The sequence below is a fragment of the Canis lupus genome, chromosome 13, assembly GCF_048164855.1.
Source record: "Canis lupus baileyi chromosome 13, mCanLup2.hap1, whole genome shotgun sequence".
Taxonomy (NCBI): domain Eukaryota; kingdom Metazoa; phylum Chordata; class Mammalia; order Carnivora; family Canidae; genus Canis; species Canis lupus.
Window position 1 is genome coordinate 16,695,758 of NC_132850.1, and position 18,535 is coordinate 16,714,292.

The 18,535-nt window shown below is 42.1% G+C and overlaps 1 protein-coding gene across 3 annotated transcripts in view; it reads left to right on the forward strand.

Annotated features, from left to right (window-relative positions):
• EIF2B3 (eukaryotic translation initiation factor 2B subunit gamma) overlaps positions 1 to 18,535 on the forward strand; it is a 144,986-nt gene that overhangs the window by 118,419 nt on the left and 8,032 nt on the right. For all 3 annotated transcript variants that reach the window (XM_072772446.1, XM_072772448.1, XM_072772447.1), the window contains one exon: positions 12,237 to 12,340. In XM_072772446.1, the coding sequence (XP_072628547.1) occupies positions 12,237 to 12,340 (104 nt within the window). The remainder of the gene's footprint in view (positions 1 to 12,236; positions 12,341 to 18,535) is intronic.

The window sequence follows — 18,535 nt, forward strand, 5'->3', positions numbered from 1 at the left end:
AGATGGGGAGGTAAATGCTAAAATACTCATCAAAAATAAGTCTAAAAAGTTGTCTTTGGGAAAAAGGAAATGAATAGGGGGAACATAAGACTGCTGTTTTTCATAATAAAGCCTTCAGAAAGATTTGGTTTTAGATACATACATGCATTAGGGCACCTAGGTGGCACAGCTGGTTAAGTATCTGACTTCAGCTCAGGTCATAATCTCAGGGTCCTGGGATCAACCCCCACATTGGGCTCCCTGCTCAGGGGGGAGCCTGCTTTTCCCTCTCCCTCTGCCCCTCCTCCTACTTATTTTCTCTCTCAAAAATAACAATAATAATAATAATATTTTTTAAGGATATATGCATCTATATATAAATTTAACTGCCAAGAAAAAGGTCAGTATTTTGTGGTACACTGCTACCAGTGGTGTGCTGATAAATTGTTAACAACCAGCTCTCCAAAAGTATCAGTAAACAAGCAGAACAGGCTGGCTCCAGCCCATCACTGATCGTAGAGTTCTGTCTCAAGTATTTTACTCTTTCATCAAACACAAAGACCCACTGGATGCTCAAGACTGCCTGAGTGTCGTGGTAGAATTCTGTATAGTCAAAAAGGAGAAAAGAGTCAGGAAAGAACTTAATTAAGGATATAACCCTTGAGCTGAATCTTGAAAAATGAGTAGAGTCCCACTGGACTGGAGAAAGGAATGTTCTAGATACGTCAAGAGTGTGAAGTGTGAGAGAGCATATCTTATTCCAGAAACATCTCTTCATTTTGATCTTAGCTTGAATTTCATCACTTAAGAAGAGACTTCATTAAAAAAAAAAAAAAAAGAAGAGACTTCATTGACTATCCTGTCAGATATAATCTGTCCCAGGATACCTGGGCAGCTTAGTTAAGTGTCTGATTCTTGGTTTTGGCTCAGGTCATGATCTCAGGATCATGAGATTGAGCCCCATGTCAGGCTCTGTGCTCAGCTGCAGAGTCTACTTGAGATTCTCTCTCCCTCCCTCTCTGCCCCTCCTCCCTGCTTGTAGGCACGCATACACACACACACACACACACACACACACACACAGTCTCTCTCTATATATATAAAATAAGTAAATAAATCTTTAAAAAATAAAAGGAAGTGGGATGCCTGAGCAGTTGAGTGTCTGCCTTTGTTTTTTTTTGTTTTGTTTTGTTTTGTTTTGTTTTTTTAAATTTTATTTATTTATTCATGAGATACAGAGAGAGAGGCAGAGACACAGGCAGAGGGAGAAGCAGGCTCCATGCCGGGAGCCCGATGTGGGAATCAATCCTAGAACTCCAGGATCACACCCTGGGCCAAAGGCAGGCGCTAAACCGCTGAGCCACCCAGGGATCCTGAGTGTCTGCCTTTGGTCCAGACCATGATCCCAGAGTTTCGTGATCGAGTCCCACATTGGGCTCCTTGCATGGAGCCTGCTTCTCCCTCTGCCTGTGTCTCTGTCTTCTCTCTATGTCTCTCATGAATAAATAAGTAAAATCTTTGAAAAAATAATAAAAGAAAAAATAATAATAATAATAATAAAAGGAAGTAATCTGTCCCAATATTCTCTGCTACATCAACCTGCTTTATTTCCTTCCCAGCATTAACACTGTCTGGCTATATCTTGTTTACCTGTCTCAAATAAATGTTAGTTTGAGAATGTAGGTAACCTTATCTTTTCTTTCACTGTTCTATCTTGAGGGCCTACAGGAACTCAATAAATACTTGTTATATGAAAGAATGATAAATAATTCATAATAACTGAAATATAGAATTCAAAGAAGAATAGATACATAGGAGATAAGGCTATACAGATGGCCAAGGGCCAAATCATGGACTGTCCCCTAAGAAGTTTAATAGGTAACAGTAATTTAAGAGTTTAAAGGAAAGGGATAACATAAAAATCCACATTTTATGAAGATCATTTTGGCTACACTATGGTGTAGAGAGTGATGTGAGGAGGGTAAACATGGAGGCAGGAAGACTACTGAAACAATCCTGGTAAAATAGAAGAGGTCCTAAACTAAGGCAGTAGCAGTGGCAGTAGGGAAGAGAAATAATAAGGTGATTAAAAACTATGAATAGCTTGGTGGTTGCCTGGAAATGTCAAGTGAAAGAGAAATTAGGGAAGACTTCCAGATTTCTTGCTTGAGCAATAAGGTTTCTGGTGTTCTATTCACTAAGATAGAAATCAGCAGAGGATTTGCAGGGTGGGAGGCAGGGAAATGACGAGTTCCATATGGGATAAGATGAGTTCCTGGCAGGTGGCCTTGACATGCAGGACTTGATGTGCAGGCATGGAGCTCAGGAAAGGAACCTGTGTTTGAAGTACAGGTTTGAGAGAGGGGTGGGCATAGAGATGGTAACCGAAGCTGTGAGAGTAGAGGAGATCACCCGGAGGTGTGTGGCCTTAAAAGAAAAGAAACCAAGACAAGGCCTTGGGGAACATCAAAAATTTTAGGCATAAGAAAAGGAATCTAAGGTGACTAACAAGGAAAGGACAAGGAAGGAATGTAAGGGGTGAGGGAGAGGACAGTTGGTAGGTGAAGCCCAAGTTTCTAGTTGGCAAAACGAGGTAGGTGGTGGTATACTCAGATGAGGAAGGGTGAGGGAGGAGCAGATTTGTGGGGAGAAAAGGCTTTGTGAAGGGGCACATGAAGTTGGAAGTACCTCTAAGATTTCCAAGTATGTGGCGGTATCTAGTAGCCAGTTTGTGACTGAGAAGAGAGACCCCCAAAGACCTCTTCCTGAATCATTGTGGTGTTCTCTAAGTTATTTTGCTGTTTCTATTTCCTCTTATTCTTCCAAATCAGCCCTTGTGCCATTCCTTCTATGGATTAGAACATGAATTTTGGAGTCAGGCTGCCAGACTGAATCCTGCTTCTGTCACTTACTAGTCACTTAAGGAATTGACTTGACGTCTTTGTGCGTGATTTTCTCACTATAAAATGGGGTAAAAATTGAAACTATCTTGTAGGTTTATTGGGAGTACTAAATAAATAAACAAAAGCACTTAGAAGAGTGTGTGAACATAGAATGTTAGCTGTCAAAAAAATGTTAGCTGTTATTTGTTTATCGTAATCATCATCCTCATTGTTTTCTCTCATTTCACAGAGGTGGCATGTTGTCAGTGTTGTCTTCCTAAAGGATACCTCTGATCATGTCCCTGTTGTAAAAACTTTTTTGAAGACTTCCCATTACCTTTAGAATACAGTTTGAACTTCCAGATTTCTCATGATCTAGTTCCAGCACTGAGTCCAGGAATGTTAGTGAGTTGGGGCTACAGAAGTCACCTGGCTCAGCTTATGCATTCTTATAGATGAGCAAATTATGGAATTCCATACTTTCTATTCATTGCACCCTTGCAATTCTATGTCCCATTCCAGATTCACGCATGAATCATGGTACCACCATTCTTCTGAAAACCAGAACCACACTTGCCTTTATCCATTTGATCACCTAATTCCAGAGTAGTTCATGAAGCTTTATAACTTCCACTGTGTCTCATCCTGCCTCAGACTTGAGGAAGACAATGCCATAACTTTCCCATTTGCTCTAATTAGCAAACTCCTCCTCCCCTCTCGTGGGCAGACAGACAAAGGAGCAACTCTCTGGCACCTCTTTAAAGTCCAGTGTTGATGTCCTGAATTGACATGAAGAGACTTGGTAAGGAACCAAGGTTCCATAGGAAACTCCAGCTTGCTCATATAAGAGAAATTCAGGGCAGCCCCAGTGGCGCAGTGGTTTGGCGCCGCTTGCAGCCTGGGGTGTGATCCTGGAGACCCTGGATCGAGTCCCACGTCAGGCTCTCTGCGTGGAGCCTGCTTCTCCCTCTGCCTGTGTCTCTGCCTCTCATTCTCTCTCTGTGTCTCTATAAATAAATAAACAAAATCTTAAAAAAAAATAAACTGCCAAACTATTAAAAAAAAAAAGAGAGAGAAATCCATAAATAATGCTAGCATAATACCCTAGAGTCCATTGCTGTTTTGGAGGAGGTATAATCTTGGATGGGTTTATAAGCTAAGGAAACAGTAAAGGTTTAGATGGCGGTGGCTGCTATTTTTCCACTAAAAAACTTGGAGAGATGTAGGCAGCCTACATGAGGCTAATGACTAGGGAAGCATTAGAGATTACCCAATCTGGGGCAAATTAGCTCCTGGTGATAAGATCAGACATCCTGCATCCCATATGAACCTTTTCCCATTATTTCCAGGTCATTTAGTTTTAATTACTTATGGTAAATTTGGGAAAAGTAATTAAATTGCAGTCGCATGAGACTTTATTACCCTGTTGCTGTTATATCTGAACTGAGTGGCAGAGTAGGAGCATGAATTTATCCAGAAGGGGGTTTCTCATATTCCGGGCTTGCTTGTCTCTGCCAGCAGTGGTGAGCTGCCGAGGCTTTCTGGACAGTGGCTTGAACAAGGTGCTCAGGGCTTGAGGGATGCTAATAGGACCACCTTGGGGAACGTGTAGGCGAGACTATGCAGACAAGGCTCCTGCCTGTCTTTCTCATTTTCAGTTTTTGGTAGAAATTCCAAGTTGTATGACAGCCGATCCCCATCAATTCAAAGCCTAGTGAAAACTTCATTGTCGAGGCTTCAGTATCAGTTCTGTGTTCTGTCTCATTGGCTCTCTGGTCTTGTGCAACATCTCCTGTAGCTCCTCCTAGTCCAAAATGAGTGACCCAAGCAGCAGTGTAAAGTAGTTCTTTCACATGCAGGCAGGCAGGCCAGGGAGCCAAGTTTTCATCTAGATTTTCTGTGCTACTACAGGTAGCAAGTGCAGCGCTCAGAGCCAAACAATACATTATTGCTTCCCACTGTTACCCCTGAGCGTCCTCTTCACCTACACTCAACTGACTGCCCTGCTCACTGGGCCCCTTACTTTTCTACTCCCCTTTATTCCTGACATTCACTCTGCCTCAATTGCCTCTCTCTAGAGATCTTTACCTATAGAAATCCTCCTACTCATCTTTCAAAATCCAATATATATTCCAGCTCCTGCATGCAGCCTTCTTGAATTGTCCCAGCCAGAAATTACATCCCCTACTTCTGTTCCCTGTGCACCCATAACACTTAATGTATGCTCGTGTGCCATTTAGTGCATTTTTCTTTTTTCCTCAACTGTAGATTTCCTTGAATACAGAAATGGTTTTCCTATATCTTTGTATCTCTTAATAGCTAATACTGTACCTTTTATATACTAGATATCTTGTATTTTCCAAATGAGACATAGAAATTTCTGATTTAACCTCCCCTGCTATAATTATAATTAGCCAAAAGCTGTGTCTACTTCTAGAAAAAAAGCGTCAAGTGCTTCATTCCTTGAAACTCACCAAAATAAAAACATACAAACAAAACTAGAAAAGGAAGCTTCATCTATTATAAAACTAGATAATACTAGGGCACCTGGGTGACTCAGTGGCTGAGCATCTGCCTTTGGCTCAGGGTATGATCCCAGGGTCCTGCGATGGAGTCCCACATCAGGCTCCCTCCAGGGAGCCTGCTTCTTCTCTGCCTGTGTCTCTGCCTCTCTCTCTATGTCTCTCATAAATAAATAAATAAAATCTTTAAAACAAAAAAATAAAATAAAAAAACGAAAAACTAGATAACACCACATACCTGTACACAGACTAAAGAATATCTTCCAGACACAATGGAATGTAAATCAGATCCAAAGAAAACACCAAGATTCAACCAGAATAAGGAATAAGGGCATGGGTAAACCAAAGGAGAATTGGCAAACATCTCTTTTGCAAAATCTCAAAGCATATGGAACTGAAAGAAAAAAAAACATTGAGGCACATAGGAGGGCTGTCCTCAGACATTTTTGTGACAACATTTAGAAAATTTGGAGGAGAAACGATCGTAACCTAAGAATCCTATAGCTTAGGGGCACCTGAGTAGTTCGGTGATTGAGCCTCTGCATTTGGCTCAGGGTGTGATCCCAGGGTCCTGGGATCGAGTCCCGCATCGGGCTCCCTGCATGGAGCCTGCTTCTCCCTCTGCCCATGTCTCTGCCTCTCTCTCTGTGTCTCTCATGAATAAATAAATAAGGGATCCCTGGGTGGCGCAGCGGTTTGGCGCCTGCCTTTGGCCCAGGGCGCGATCCTGGAGACCCGGGATCGAATCCCACGTCGGGCTCCCGGTGCATGGAGCCTGCTTCTCCCTCTGCCTGTGTCTCTGCACCTCTCTCTCTCTCTGTGACTATCATAAATAAATAAAAATTTAAAAAAAAAAAAAAAATTTAAAAAAAATAAATAAATAAAATATTTTTTAAAAAGGATCTTATAGCTTAGTCAAATTATGATTGAAATATGAAATCATCAGAAATATTCCAGGGCTCAGGAGATGTGTAACCCATGAACCATGAACTCCATGAAATGGAGTTTTGGAAAACTCCATTTGAAGACATAATATAGCCAAGTAAGAAATGAAACAAAAAGGCAGCCCTGGGGGATCCCTGGGTGGCGCAGCGGTTTGGCGCCTGCCTTTGGCCCAGGGCGCGATCCTGGAGACCCGGGATCGAATCCCACATCGGGCTCCCTGCATGGAGCCTGCTTCTCCCTCTGCCTATGTCTCTGCCTCTCTCTCTCTCTCTCTGTGTGACTATCATGAATAAATAAATAAAATCTTAAAAAAAAAAAAAAGGATCTTATAGCTTAGTCAAATTATGATTGAAATATGAAATCATCAGAAATATTCCAGGGCACAGGAGATGTGTCACCCATGAACCATGAACTCCATGAAATGGAGTTTTGGAAAACTCCATTTGAAGACATAATATAGCCAAGTAAGAAATGAAACAAAAAGGCAGCCCTGGGGGATCCCTGGGTGGCGCAGCGGTTTGGCGCCTGCCTTTGGCCCAGGGCGCGATCCTGGAGACCCGGGATCGAATCCCACGTCGGGCTCCCGGTGCATGGAGCCTGCTTCTCCCTCTGCCTGTGTCTCTGCCTCTCTCTCTCTCACTGTGTGCCTATCATAAATAAATAAATAAATAAATAAATAAATAAATAAATAAATAAATAAATAAAAATTAAAAAAAATAAAAAATAAAAAAAAAGGCAGCCCTGGTGGCTGAGCAGTTTAGTGCCGCCTCCAGTCCAGGGTGTGATCCTGAAGACCCTGGATCGAGTCCCACGTCGGGCTCCCTGCATGGAGCCTGCTTCTCCCTCTGCCTGTGTCTCTCTTTCTGTGTCTCTAATAAATAAAATCAGAAAGGGAGGAAGGGAGGAAGGAAAATATTGATAAATGGGTAGGTTGTGTATAAAAGTGAACTCCCTTAAACATGAAATTTAATCTGTGGTAATTAGAGTCACAAATTATTTTTTGCGATTATTAGATTATTAGAAGAATCATGTCCGTGTTTCTTTGTAATATTCGTGGAAATACCAAATTGTGAAACTTTAGAAAGATCCCCTGTACTTAAAGGGGTTCCTTAGGACTTTTGACTCATTCCTTGCCTCTACTAAACCCATCTTCTTGGATGGAGAATACTACATCTTAATTCTTTGAGGTTACTACTTCATTTCTTTAATTCCCTCCAAACCCTTCTTTTTCTTAGCTTCTGTTTAGGGAATAGAAGGACTTAGGTTTCTTAGAAGGGAGACATTTCTCACCACCAAACCTTTACATAGTGAAGAGAGACACATGGAACTTAAGGGAGGACATTTTCAGCCTGCTCACTGAAGCCAGTACATTTTCATCTGAGAACCAGGAGCAAGACTGACCATAGACAGGAAGGTGAGAGATTTCTCAAGCACTATGTCTCATTACTTGAATTAACCTGGTAAATCTCACAAATATGATGTTGAACGGAAAAAAAAACAAGTTGCAGAGGGATACATAGAGAATTATATATGTATATATTTATATACATCTTATTTATTTATTTATATCCATCTTAAAGCATGGAAAACGATATTGTCTACTAATACAGACTTTTTTCTGTGCCTGGAATATTTCATTAAAAATGCATGGGTGGCTCAGTGGGTTAAGCGTGGGTGCCTGGGTGGCTCAGTGGGTTAAGCGTCTGTCTTCAGCTCAGGTCATGATCTTAGGGTCCTGGGATCAAGCCCCACATGGGGCTCCCAGCTCAGCAGGGAGCCTACTTCTTCCTCTCCCTCTGCCTACCCTCTCCCCTTGCTTGTGCTTTTATTATCGCTCTGTCAAATAAATAAAATCTTTAATTAATAATAATAATACATGATTCTTCATCTAGAGGGATTCTTAGACAAGATCCCTTGGGCTAAGGTTTAGAGGCTCTTGCCTCTGGGGAAATCCAGGTGACTCAACCATTATCTTTGGACTAAAGTAGTGAGCTGGCCTAAAGTCAGGCTTTAGTCATGCGACTAGAAAAACTATGCGTATCTCCAATTCCATACTCTTTTCTCACCCAAGACTATGAGTAAGTTTAGAAAGCCTACCAGCTTCTGTCTAAAGAAAACCTGCCTGTCTTCAGAGTTACTGAAAAGTTTCATGGCTCTTTGCCAAATACTGCCCAGTCACCAGCCAAGTCCGAGTCCCTCACACAATGGAGAGTTACCACTGTGTAGGCTTGGGCACATTGCTCAACTTCTGTGAGCCTCAAATTTCCCTGTAAAAATTAGAATAAATACCACCATCCTTGCAGGCTTGCTAAAAGGATTAAGTTACATAATGAACATAAAATGCTTTGTGTAATGACTGAGAAATATTCGACATCAGAGTCATGTGAGTTCCTTTTACTTCTGTAATAAACTGAAGAAACTTCTAACCAAAACCAGAAGAGCAACTAGAATTTGGAGGCCCTCTTGCTTCCCTGGCCAGGCCTTCTTCCTTATGTCCTAGGCCACAACATAGTACGGCCTAGTGTGCTTGACCAAGCAGTGGATCTACAGATCTTACTGTAGACCTCTGTTTTTTTCTCATGGTCTTCTCCACTGAAGCCTTAGAATTTTCAGGGTAATTCCCCAAAGCCTGCAGTTTAGCTTAAGATTTAAGCACACCAAGGGGCTCCTGGGTCCCTCAGTCTGTCAAACATCAGACTCAATTTTGGTTCAGGTCATGATCTCTGGGTTGTAGAAATGAGCCCAGCCTTTGGCTCAGCTCTGAGCTGTGTGTGGAACGGTTAAGATTCTTTCTCCTGCTCCTTTTGCCCCTCCCCCTCCTCAAAAAAAATAATAATTTAACCCCACCAACTAGAAATTAGGACCAAAATCCCATTAATCTTAGCCATCTGAATGGCTTCTTAGAAAACACAACTGGTATTAGCACAGTGGAGTCCTTAGTATCAAGCTAAGAGTTAAAACTACATTGCAAAAACCATAGTTTTGGAATTGGGCCAGTTCTTTTCTTGAGCCATAGAGGAAGTCACCTCCCCTCCACTTTACACATGGAACAGAAAAGGCAAAGCCATTATTATAGATTGGCACCATGGAGAGGGCTTATTTGATGAGGTAGTATCAGTCCTTCCTCTCTAGCAGGAGCACATACACACTTTCAATAAAATCCTTAATCTTAGAATTTCCTTCTGGTTAGGCGGAAAGCTGTATTGACTTGACATTTTTCCTGAATACCTCAGCCTTGCTAATGGAGGTGACTTGTGACCGTAGTAGTGGCAATACGAAACAATGAAGAAACAAATGGCAGAAAAGAGCTTCACACTCACTAAGCATTTTGTCAGGTGTTCATCTCTAAGCCTTCCACAGATCTTTTGACCAAGAGCTTCAGGAGAGCCCCCAACTTCTTTTCAATTAACCCACTTTTCCCCCATCACATCTGCAGGCTCTACATTGGTAGTTTATGTGTCTTAGAGGGAGTTATACATAAAATAAATGAGACAGGGTTCCTGAACACCTCAATCAGACTTGCCAGACCTAAAGAGAACCAGGCTCTCCATTGCTATGGGAATCTGACCTCAGTCAATCTAGCCTCTTCCTTCCAGAAATGGTTCCCATTTAGATCCCAAATTCCAAAATAGCCATGTAGTAGTCTCTAATTATGGCCGCTTCAATTCCTCTAGGCTGTTTCTTGTCTGCCAACTATGTTTACCCCTTCCCTAGCTCCAGAACATGCATTCTCAGGGTCTTAAACTACTGAGCAGGAAGTATTCTCCTACTCCCACTTTGAAAAAAGACAGGAGACTTTTCAGTACAAACCAGTGGCCAATTATGAGCCTGCTGTGTCCCAGGAGCCTGTTTCTGAGGCTTTCTATACTTCCTTACTACTCTTTTTGGGGGAATTTTCATCAAGAAGCAGAAACCACCCCAACTGCTTATTGGACTACTTTGCAGAAGGCTTTACAGAAGGCAAGTTGGAAAGTTCTGGAAGGTCTCTTAATGCTGACCCACTATGTATCCCAAATTTTTTTTTCGTGTATCCTGAACTTAAGCCAAAAAAATAAACTAATACTGTCTGCCTATCTCTAGCCCACACCACAGAGGTGCTGTAGCTTTGGCCTTCTGCTGCTTTCTGACCAATTTTAACCTTCCAGAAGAATAGAGATAAAGAAGACTCTGGAATGCCATAAACGGGCTAGAATTCCTTTTCTGCATTTTACTAAAGTTTTGGCATTTGGGAAGAATCTTTTGTAATGACCTGTGCATTAATAGTTTCAGTCTTTGGAATGTCTCCTCCTCCCATCCCCCCTCCCTGCCTTCTGGGTTGCCTGAGGATTTTTCCTTAATTGGTGTTTTGTTTTGTTTTGTTTTGTTTTGTTTTGTTTGCTTAAATGGATGCTCACACCCTTCCTACTCACCTTCCTTCTCCCCTCTAGCTGCCCACTTCTGACTCTTGAGGGCAGTGATTATTCCCTTGGTAGGACAGAGCCCTTCCTTTTCACAGAGCCAGCCATTTGGCTCAGAAAAGCAAGTTGGCAGTTTCAAGCAAGCTTCCTCCAGTCTTGTCTTCCCTCGATTTCTTTATATGGCTTTATGATTAAATGTATGGATTCTAGAGTCAGGCAGACCTGGATTTGAATCTGCTACTTGGCAATTATGTGGTTTAGGGTAAATGGTTTAATTTCCCTAAATCTGTTACCTCATCTGCAAAATGTGTTTGTTATTGGTACTGCATCAGAGGCAAAAATGATACTCCCAGAATCATGTAATTTTTTTCTAATTAAGTACGTGAGGCACCCCCATCTCAGACCTACCAAAAAAGATTGATGGAAGCCAGGACAATGAGGGTGTCTTTGTTTGTTATTTTTTACACTGCTCAGATGATTTTTCTGGTGAAATGGCTAGATTTGTAAGTTACTCCTATCACTCCTATCACTCCTATCATTACATCCTATCATAGAATATTAGCATAGGGGATCCCTGGGTGGCTCAGCGGTTTAGCGCCTGCCTTTGGCCCAGAGCGCGATCCTGGAGTCCTGGGATTGAGTCCCGCGTCAGGCTCCCGGCATGGAGCCTGCTTCTCCCTCTGCCTGTGTCTCTGCCTCTCTCTCTCTCTATGTCTATCATGAATAAATAAATAAAATCTTAAAAAAAAAAAAAAGATTATTAGCATAGCACCTAGGAGTAGGTAGATAGTGGGTGCCTAGTGAAGACTTTCAAAAGGACCTTTCTTCTCACTCACCAGGTCTTCAGGAGCCAGAAGGATGCTCCTTCAACATTCAGATGCTAAAAGCAAGAGGTGCTACTCTTGAGAGTGTGGCTTGGCTTTAGGATCTATAGTAGTCTTTGATGTGGCATGGAGCTAGTTATAAAAAACATTGGGTTTTGGTTTTGGTTTTCTAAATGAGTATGGTTTTGATTAACCAGAGTCTGTTGTGAGAGCTGTGGGGCATCTATTGTTTCCATAGCTGATTTCCTAGGAAGATTCATGGAATCTAAGTCTTTTTTTTTTTTTTAATCTAAGTCTTAAATGAAATTTGGAATATATTTCCAAGTGAGAAGCTAGATTGATGGGTCAGTATGGGACTAGTGCCACACCCCACACCAAAAAAGGAGAGACTGGGTAGAGTTTAGACCTCCAGGTCTGGGGTACCTAAAAAACTGAAGTCATAGGGTCTGCAGTTGTCAAGCCATTGTGGGAAAGAGCATTATGAGCATATCTAAACTCTGGACTTTGCTAAAGTCAAATCTACCGTTGGCCCAGCTAAGCCATTCTGTCTCCTAGTGATAACTTGAGGCATGTAGCCATTAATTGGATGGAGCCTCTATTCCTAGCTCATTGAAGAGCCCCAACCCACAGTGGTGAGGATGGTGATGAGAGCCATGGACACTCTTTAACTTGGCTACTGTATTACAGAAGCAACATCCAGGGCAGCGTTATCTGCAACAATGCTGTGATCGAGAAGGGAGTGGACATCAAGAACTGCCTAATTGGAAATGGCCAGAGGATTGAAGCCAAAGGTAAACCAAATTGCAATCACAGATGCCATTTTTTACTTAGCACGGTAGTGTAGATGGTGCACAGTGTCAGTGACAATTAAGGGAAGAAGCACAAGCATGCTCTGTGGGGGAGAACATGAATCAATAAAGCCATTTTGGAGGGGGATGGACATCACTGTCAAACCTTTTGCCTTTGACTTAACAGTTCCATTTTTAGGAATTTATCTTACAGATAAATATATGCAGCCTTATTATCTAAAATTTAAAAACATACCAAAAAGATCGAATGGCCCCCAGAGTATTACCAAATCTTCATAGTGGCTCTTAGACATAAGTGAGAAAGGCCAGCAATCCAACAAAAGCAACAAAACTAGCTTTTGACCTCCTAAACTCCTTGAGTACCTTGTCTGACCTGATATTTAAGAGACGTGGTCCCATAGGTTCCTGGCCCAGAGAAAGGTTAGCAGCTTCTTTAGAAGCCATTCACTCAAAGGCTTCTGTTCTCTTCAAGGTGATGTTACGAGCTATGCTGTTAGCTCTGGTCTGTAGCTGGAGAAAAACTGTACAGGCATACCTTGTACAGATCTTGTTTTATTGCACTTCTTTTTATTGTGCTTCACAGATACTGTATGTCTTACAAATTGAAGGTTAGTTGCAACCTTGTGTTGTGCAAGTCTGTGGGTGCCATTTTTCCAACAATGTTTGCTCACTCCATGTCTCTCTGTCACATTTTGGTAATTCTTGCAGTATTTCAAACTTTTTCATTATTATTATATTTGTTATGGTGATCTGTGGTCAGTGATTTTTGATGTTACTGTTGTAAGGGGGGGGGAGGGACTCCATGAACTGCATCCATATAAAATGGTGAATTTAACTGATAAACCTTGTGTGTGTTCTTACTCTTGGTCATAACCCTCTTTCCTAGCCTCTAGCCTCCCTATTCCCTGAGAGACAATATTAAAATTAGACCAATTAATAACCCTACAATGGCCTCTAGTGTTTAAGTGAAAGGAAAAGTTGCAGGTCTCTCACTTGAAATCTAAAGGTAGAAATGATTCAAGCTTTTAAGTGAGGCAGGCATGTTAAGAGCCAAGATAGGGTGAAAGCTGGGCCTTGTGTGCCAAACAGCCAAGTTGTGAATTCAAAAGAAAAGTTCTTGAAGGAAATTAAAAGTGCTGTAGTGAGCACACAAATGATTAGCAAAACCACTTTATTGCTGATATGGAGAAAGTTTGAGTGGTCTGAGTAGAAGATCAAATCAGCCACAATATTCCCTTTAAACCAAAGCCTAACCAGAGCAAGGCCCTCACTCTTTAATTCTGTGGAGGCTGAGACAGGTAAGGAAGCTTCAGAAGAAAAGTTGGAAACTACCACAGGTGGGTTCATGAGTTTGGAAGAAAGAAGCCATCTCCATAACATAGAGGTAAAGGTGAAGCAGCAAGAGCTGAGAGAGAAGCTCCAGTAAGTTATCCAAAAGATCTGTCTATAAGACAATTAATGAAAGTAGCCACACTAAACAGCCTTCTATTGGAAGAAGATGCCATCTAGTACTTCCATAGAAAGGAGAAGTAGGGCAGCCCTGGTGGCTCAAAGGTTTAGCTCCTGCCTTCAGCCCAGGGCATGATCCTGGAATCCTGGGATCGAGTCCCACGTCAGGCTCCCTGCATGGAGTCTGCTTGTGTCTCTGCCTCTCTCTTACTCTCTCTCTCTCTCTCTCATGAATAAATAAATAAAATCTTTAAAAAAAGAATTATGCTAAATCTACTCTGCCTATGTTCTATACATGCAACAACAAAGCCTGGATGTTTATAGCATGAGTTACTAAATAGTTTAACCTCACTGTTGAGAATTACTCCTTAGAAAAAAAATTATTTTCAGAATACTGTTCATTAATGATGCACTTGGTCACCCAAGAACTCTGGTGGAGATGTACAATAAGATTCATATTGTTTTCATGCCTAACACAACATCCATTCTGTAGCCCACAGATCAAAGAATAAAAGTCTTATTATTTAAGAAATAGATTTCTTGGCACACTTCAGTGGCTCATTCAGTTAAGCATCTGACTCCTGATTTTGGCTTAGGTCATGATCTCAGGGTCATGAGATCAAGCCCAATTAGGCTCCATTCTAGGCCTGCTTAAGATTCTTTCCCTCTGCCCCTCCCCCACACACTACTCCTCCCCCACCCCACTTGCTCACTCATGTTCTCTCTCCCTCTCTCTCTCTAAAAAAAGAAGTACATTTCTTAAGGCTACCATACAGAGTGATTCCTCTGAAGGATGTACGCAAAGTAAAATGAAACCTTCTAGAAAGGATTCACCATTCTAAATGTTCTTAGAACATTTGTGGTTCAGGGGTACCTGGGTGTTTCAGTCAGTTGAGCATCTGCCTCTTGATTTTGGCTCAGGTCATGATCTCAGGGTCATGAGATCGAGCCCTGCATTGGGCTCCACACTCAATAAAGAGTCTGCTTAAGATCTCTCTCCAGGGCACCGGGGTGGCTCAGCAGTTGAGCACTGCATTTGGCTCAGATGTGATCCCGGGGTCCTGGGATATTCTCCCCCTGCCTATGTCTCTGGCTCTCTCTCTGTCTCTCATGAATAAATAAATAAATAAAATCTTTTTTTTTTTAAATCCTCTCTCTTCCTTTCCTTCTGCTCCTTCCTCCCATATTCGTATGATCTCTCTATATATAAAATAAATAGATAAATCTTAAAAAAAAAAAAAAAAGAAAATTTGTGATCCACAGGAAGAGATCAAGATAGCAACATGAATAGGACTTGGGAAGAAGGTGATTCCAACCCTCATGGATGACTTTGAGGGGTTTAAGACTTCAGGGGAGGAAGTAACTACAGATGTGGTGGAAAGAGCAAGAGAACTAGAATTAGAAATGGAGTCTGAAGATGTGACTGAAATGCTGCAATCTCATGATAAAACCTGAACAGATGAGGAGTTACATCTTATGGACAAACAAAGTGATTTCTTGAGATGGAATCTACTCCCGGTGAAGATGCTGTGAAGATTGTGGAAATGACAACAAAGGATTTAGGACATTACATAGACTTAGTTGCTAAAGCAGCTGCAGGGTTTCAGAGGATTGACTCCAATTTTGAAAGAAGTTCTGTGGGTAAAATGCTATCAAACTACATCACATGCTATAGGGAAATCATTTCTGAGAGGAAGAGTCAATCAGTGTGGCAAACTTCCTTGTCTTATTTTAAGAAATTGCCTTTAAAAAAAAAAAAGAGGGATCCCTGGGTGACGCAGCGGTTTGGCGCCTGCCTTTGGCCCAGGGCGCGATCCTGGAGACCCGGGATCGAATCCCACATCGGGCTCCTGGTGCGTGAAGCCTGCTTCTCCCTCTGCCTGTGTCTCTGCCTCTCTCTCTTTCTCTCTGTGTGACTATCATAAATAAATAAAAATTAAAAAAAAAAAAAGGGAGGGGGGCACTTGGGTGGCTCAGTGGTTGAGCATCTGCCTTTGTCTCAAGTCGTGATCCTTGGGTCCTGGGATCGAGTCCCGCATCTGGCTCCCAGTAGGGAGCCTGCTCCCACTGCCTATGTCTCTGCCTGTCTTTCATGAATAAATAGTCTTTTTAAAAAAAGAAAAAGAGGGGATCCCTGGGTGGCGCAGTGGTTTAGCGCCTGCCTTTGGCCCAGGGCGCGATCCTGGAGACCCGGGATCGAGTCCCACGTTGGGCTCCCGGTGCATGGAGCCTGCTTCTCCCTCTGCCTGTGTCTCTGCCTCTCTCTCTCTCTCTCTCTCTGTCTCTCTCTGTGTGACTATCATAAATGAATGAATGAATGAATGAATGAATGAATGAATGAATGAAAAAGAAAGAAATTGCCATAGCCATGCCAGCCTTCAGCATCCACCTCCCTGACCAGGCTGCAGCCATCAACATTGAGGCAAGACCCTCTACCAGCAAAAAGATGATGACTCACTGAAAGCTCAGATGATAGCATTTTTTAACAATAAAGTATTTTTTTAATGTATGTAAACTGGTTTTTTAAGACATAATGCTATTACACAGTTAATAGACTACCGTATAGTATAAACATAACTTTATAGGCACTAGGAAACCAAAAAATTCATTTGACTTGCATTAGTAGGATACTCAGTTTATTGGAGTGGAACTGAACATGCAATATTTCTGAGGTATGCCTGTGTAGTACATAAGAGACATAGAAACATCAGTGTTTCTCTGCTGGGCTAAGAATTTGAATGGTCCATAATTTGGCTGGATGTTTTTAAACAAAAAGTAGACAAAAAAAACTCAAGATCAATAAGAATGGCTAATTCCTTTTTATTTCTACATCTAAAATAGAGTGGAGGGGCAGCCCCCGTGGCCCAGCGGTTTAGCTCCGCCTTCAGCCCAGGTCCTGATCCTGGAGATCTGGGATGGAGTCCCATGTCAGCCTCCCTGCATGGAGCCTGCTTCTCCCTTCTCCCTCTGCCTATGTCTCTGCCTCTCTCTCTCTCTCTTTCTTTTTTTTTTTTTTTTTTTTATTTATGATAGGCACACAGTGAGAGAGAGAGAGGCAGAGACACAGGCAGAGGGAGAAGCAGGCTCCATGCACCGGGAGCCCGACGTGGGATTCGATCCCGGGTCTCCAGGATCGCGCCCTGGGCCAAAGGCAGGCGCCAAACCGCTGCGCCACCCAGGGATCCCTCTCTCTCTCTTTCTCTCATGAATAAATAAAATCTTTTTTAAAAATAAAATAAAATACAGTGGAGTAGGAGAGTTGCTGAAGGAATTAATCCCACCAATTCTGAATTGGTAGAAGCCACAAGATTTTCCTTCTCCCTAGCAAACAGAGGCCTTCTTCAGTTTTTTCTCCTTCCCTTTTTTAAAGCCACATACTTCCCTTTTGAGCTTTAGAATCAAACAGATCTGGATTCACATCTCAGCTGTGCAACTCACTGGGTATGCACCAGGTTAGATTTTTCATCCCTGGACCTTCTATTTTTGAAACTAGGAAAATTGAGACAATAATAATGATGTTTTATTGTGACAATTAAATATAATTAAATGTTGTGAGGAGCACACAGAACTCCTGGAGCACACCAAGGGCCTTAGAGCTCCCCATCCACACAGTGTGGTTGTGTCTCCCCGGGGCACAACCAGGGAGACACAACCTTTATACATTCCTTCTCCTTCTGGAATTCCTCTTTTGAAGACTCGTCTCAAGTGTTTTCTCCTTATAGAACCTTCCCTAATTCTTCCCATGGCTCCCCACAGCCAAACTAAGCATTCCTTCTTCTTTTGCACCCCTGAACTTTGTCAACACCTTTATTAAAGTACACTCACAAGTTACGGCAATTATTTATGAATGTGCCTCTCTACTAGATTGAGATCCCTAGGGCCAAGGATGGACTTATTTCAGTATGCATTTCTAGCTCTCAGAACAGGTCCTAGTTTATAGTGGGGGACAGATGGGAGGGAGCAAATGAGTGAATGAATTTTGGATCCATAAGGCATATTTGAAACGGTTGCGATTATGAGATCTCTCCTTACTTTTTTTCTAAACTTAACACTGATAAAAGACCCACATGTAACACTGATAAATGCAATGGGGAGGTGAGGTTTAGGCCTGAAACCATCCTTCACCTTTATTTCTCTACTTGAGATTAGATGAAACTCTCCTCTGCAGTTCCTTTCTTAGTACATTTTAGCACTTTCTTCCTCTGTGTGTGAGAATGGTCATTTCTGAGAGGCCTTTCCTGAGTGTCACTAGTTTATCAGTAATTCTTTATAAGATGTTATAAGCATCATAAACGAACTCTGGCTGATTTAAGCTGATAAAGAGTTTAAGCCCACGGTTCTATGATGGCTGCAGAATCAAGCCTAGAAAATGGGCTCAGCCAAGATTTATACCATTCTGCTGGGACTCTGCTGCCATCCTCACTGAACGCTGGATATCACAGCTTGGATTGCTGCTTCTACCACCCAGCAAGCCCGAAGTGGATTCTCTCTGGTTCCTACTTCTTTTTAGCACTAGTTCCCAGCCCAGTTTGGGGTGGCTCCTTCTGTAGGTCAAGCCTAATGTCATAGGTCCATGCCCTTATTACAAGGAAGGCTGGCATTTTTATTCAATTCGTGGCAGACACATTCCACCCAGTGCCTCACCAGAGAGCCTTCAAGCAGAAGTGTTGGTCAATGGTGACACCGCAGCCTTGTCTGTTTTCTTCTGTGATGGTGTGTGAGGTGGGA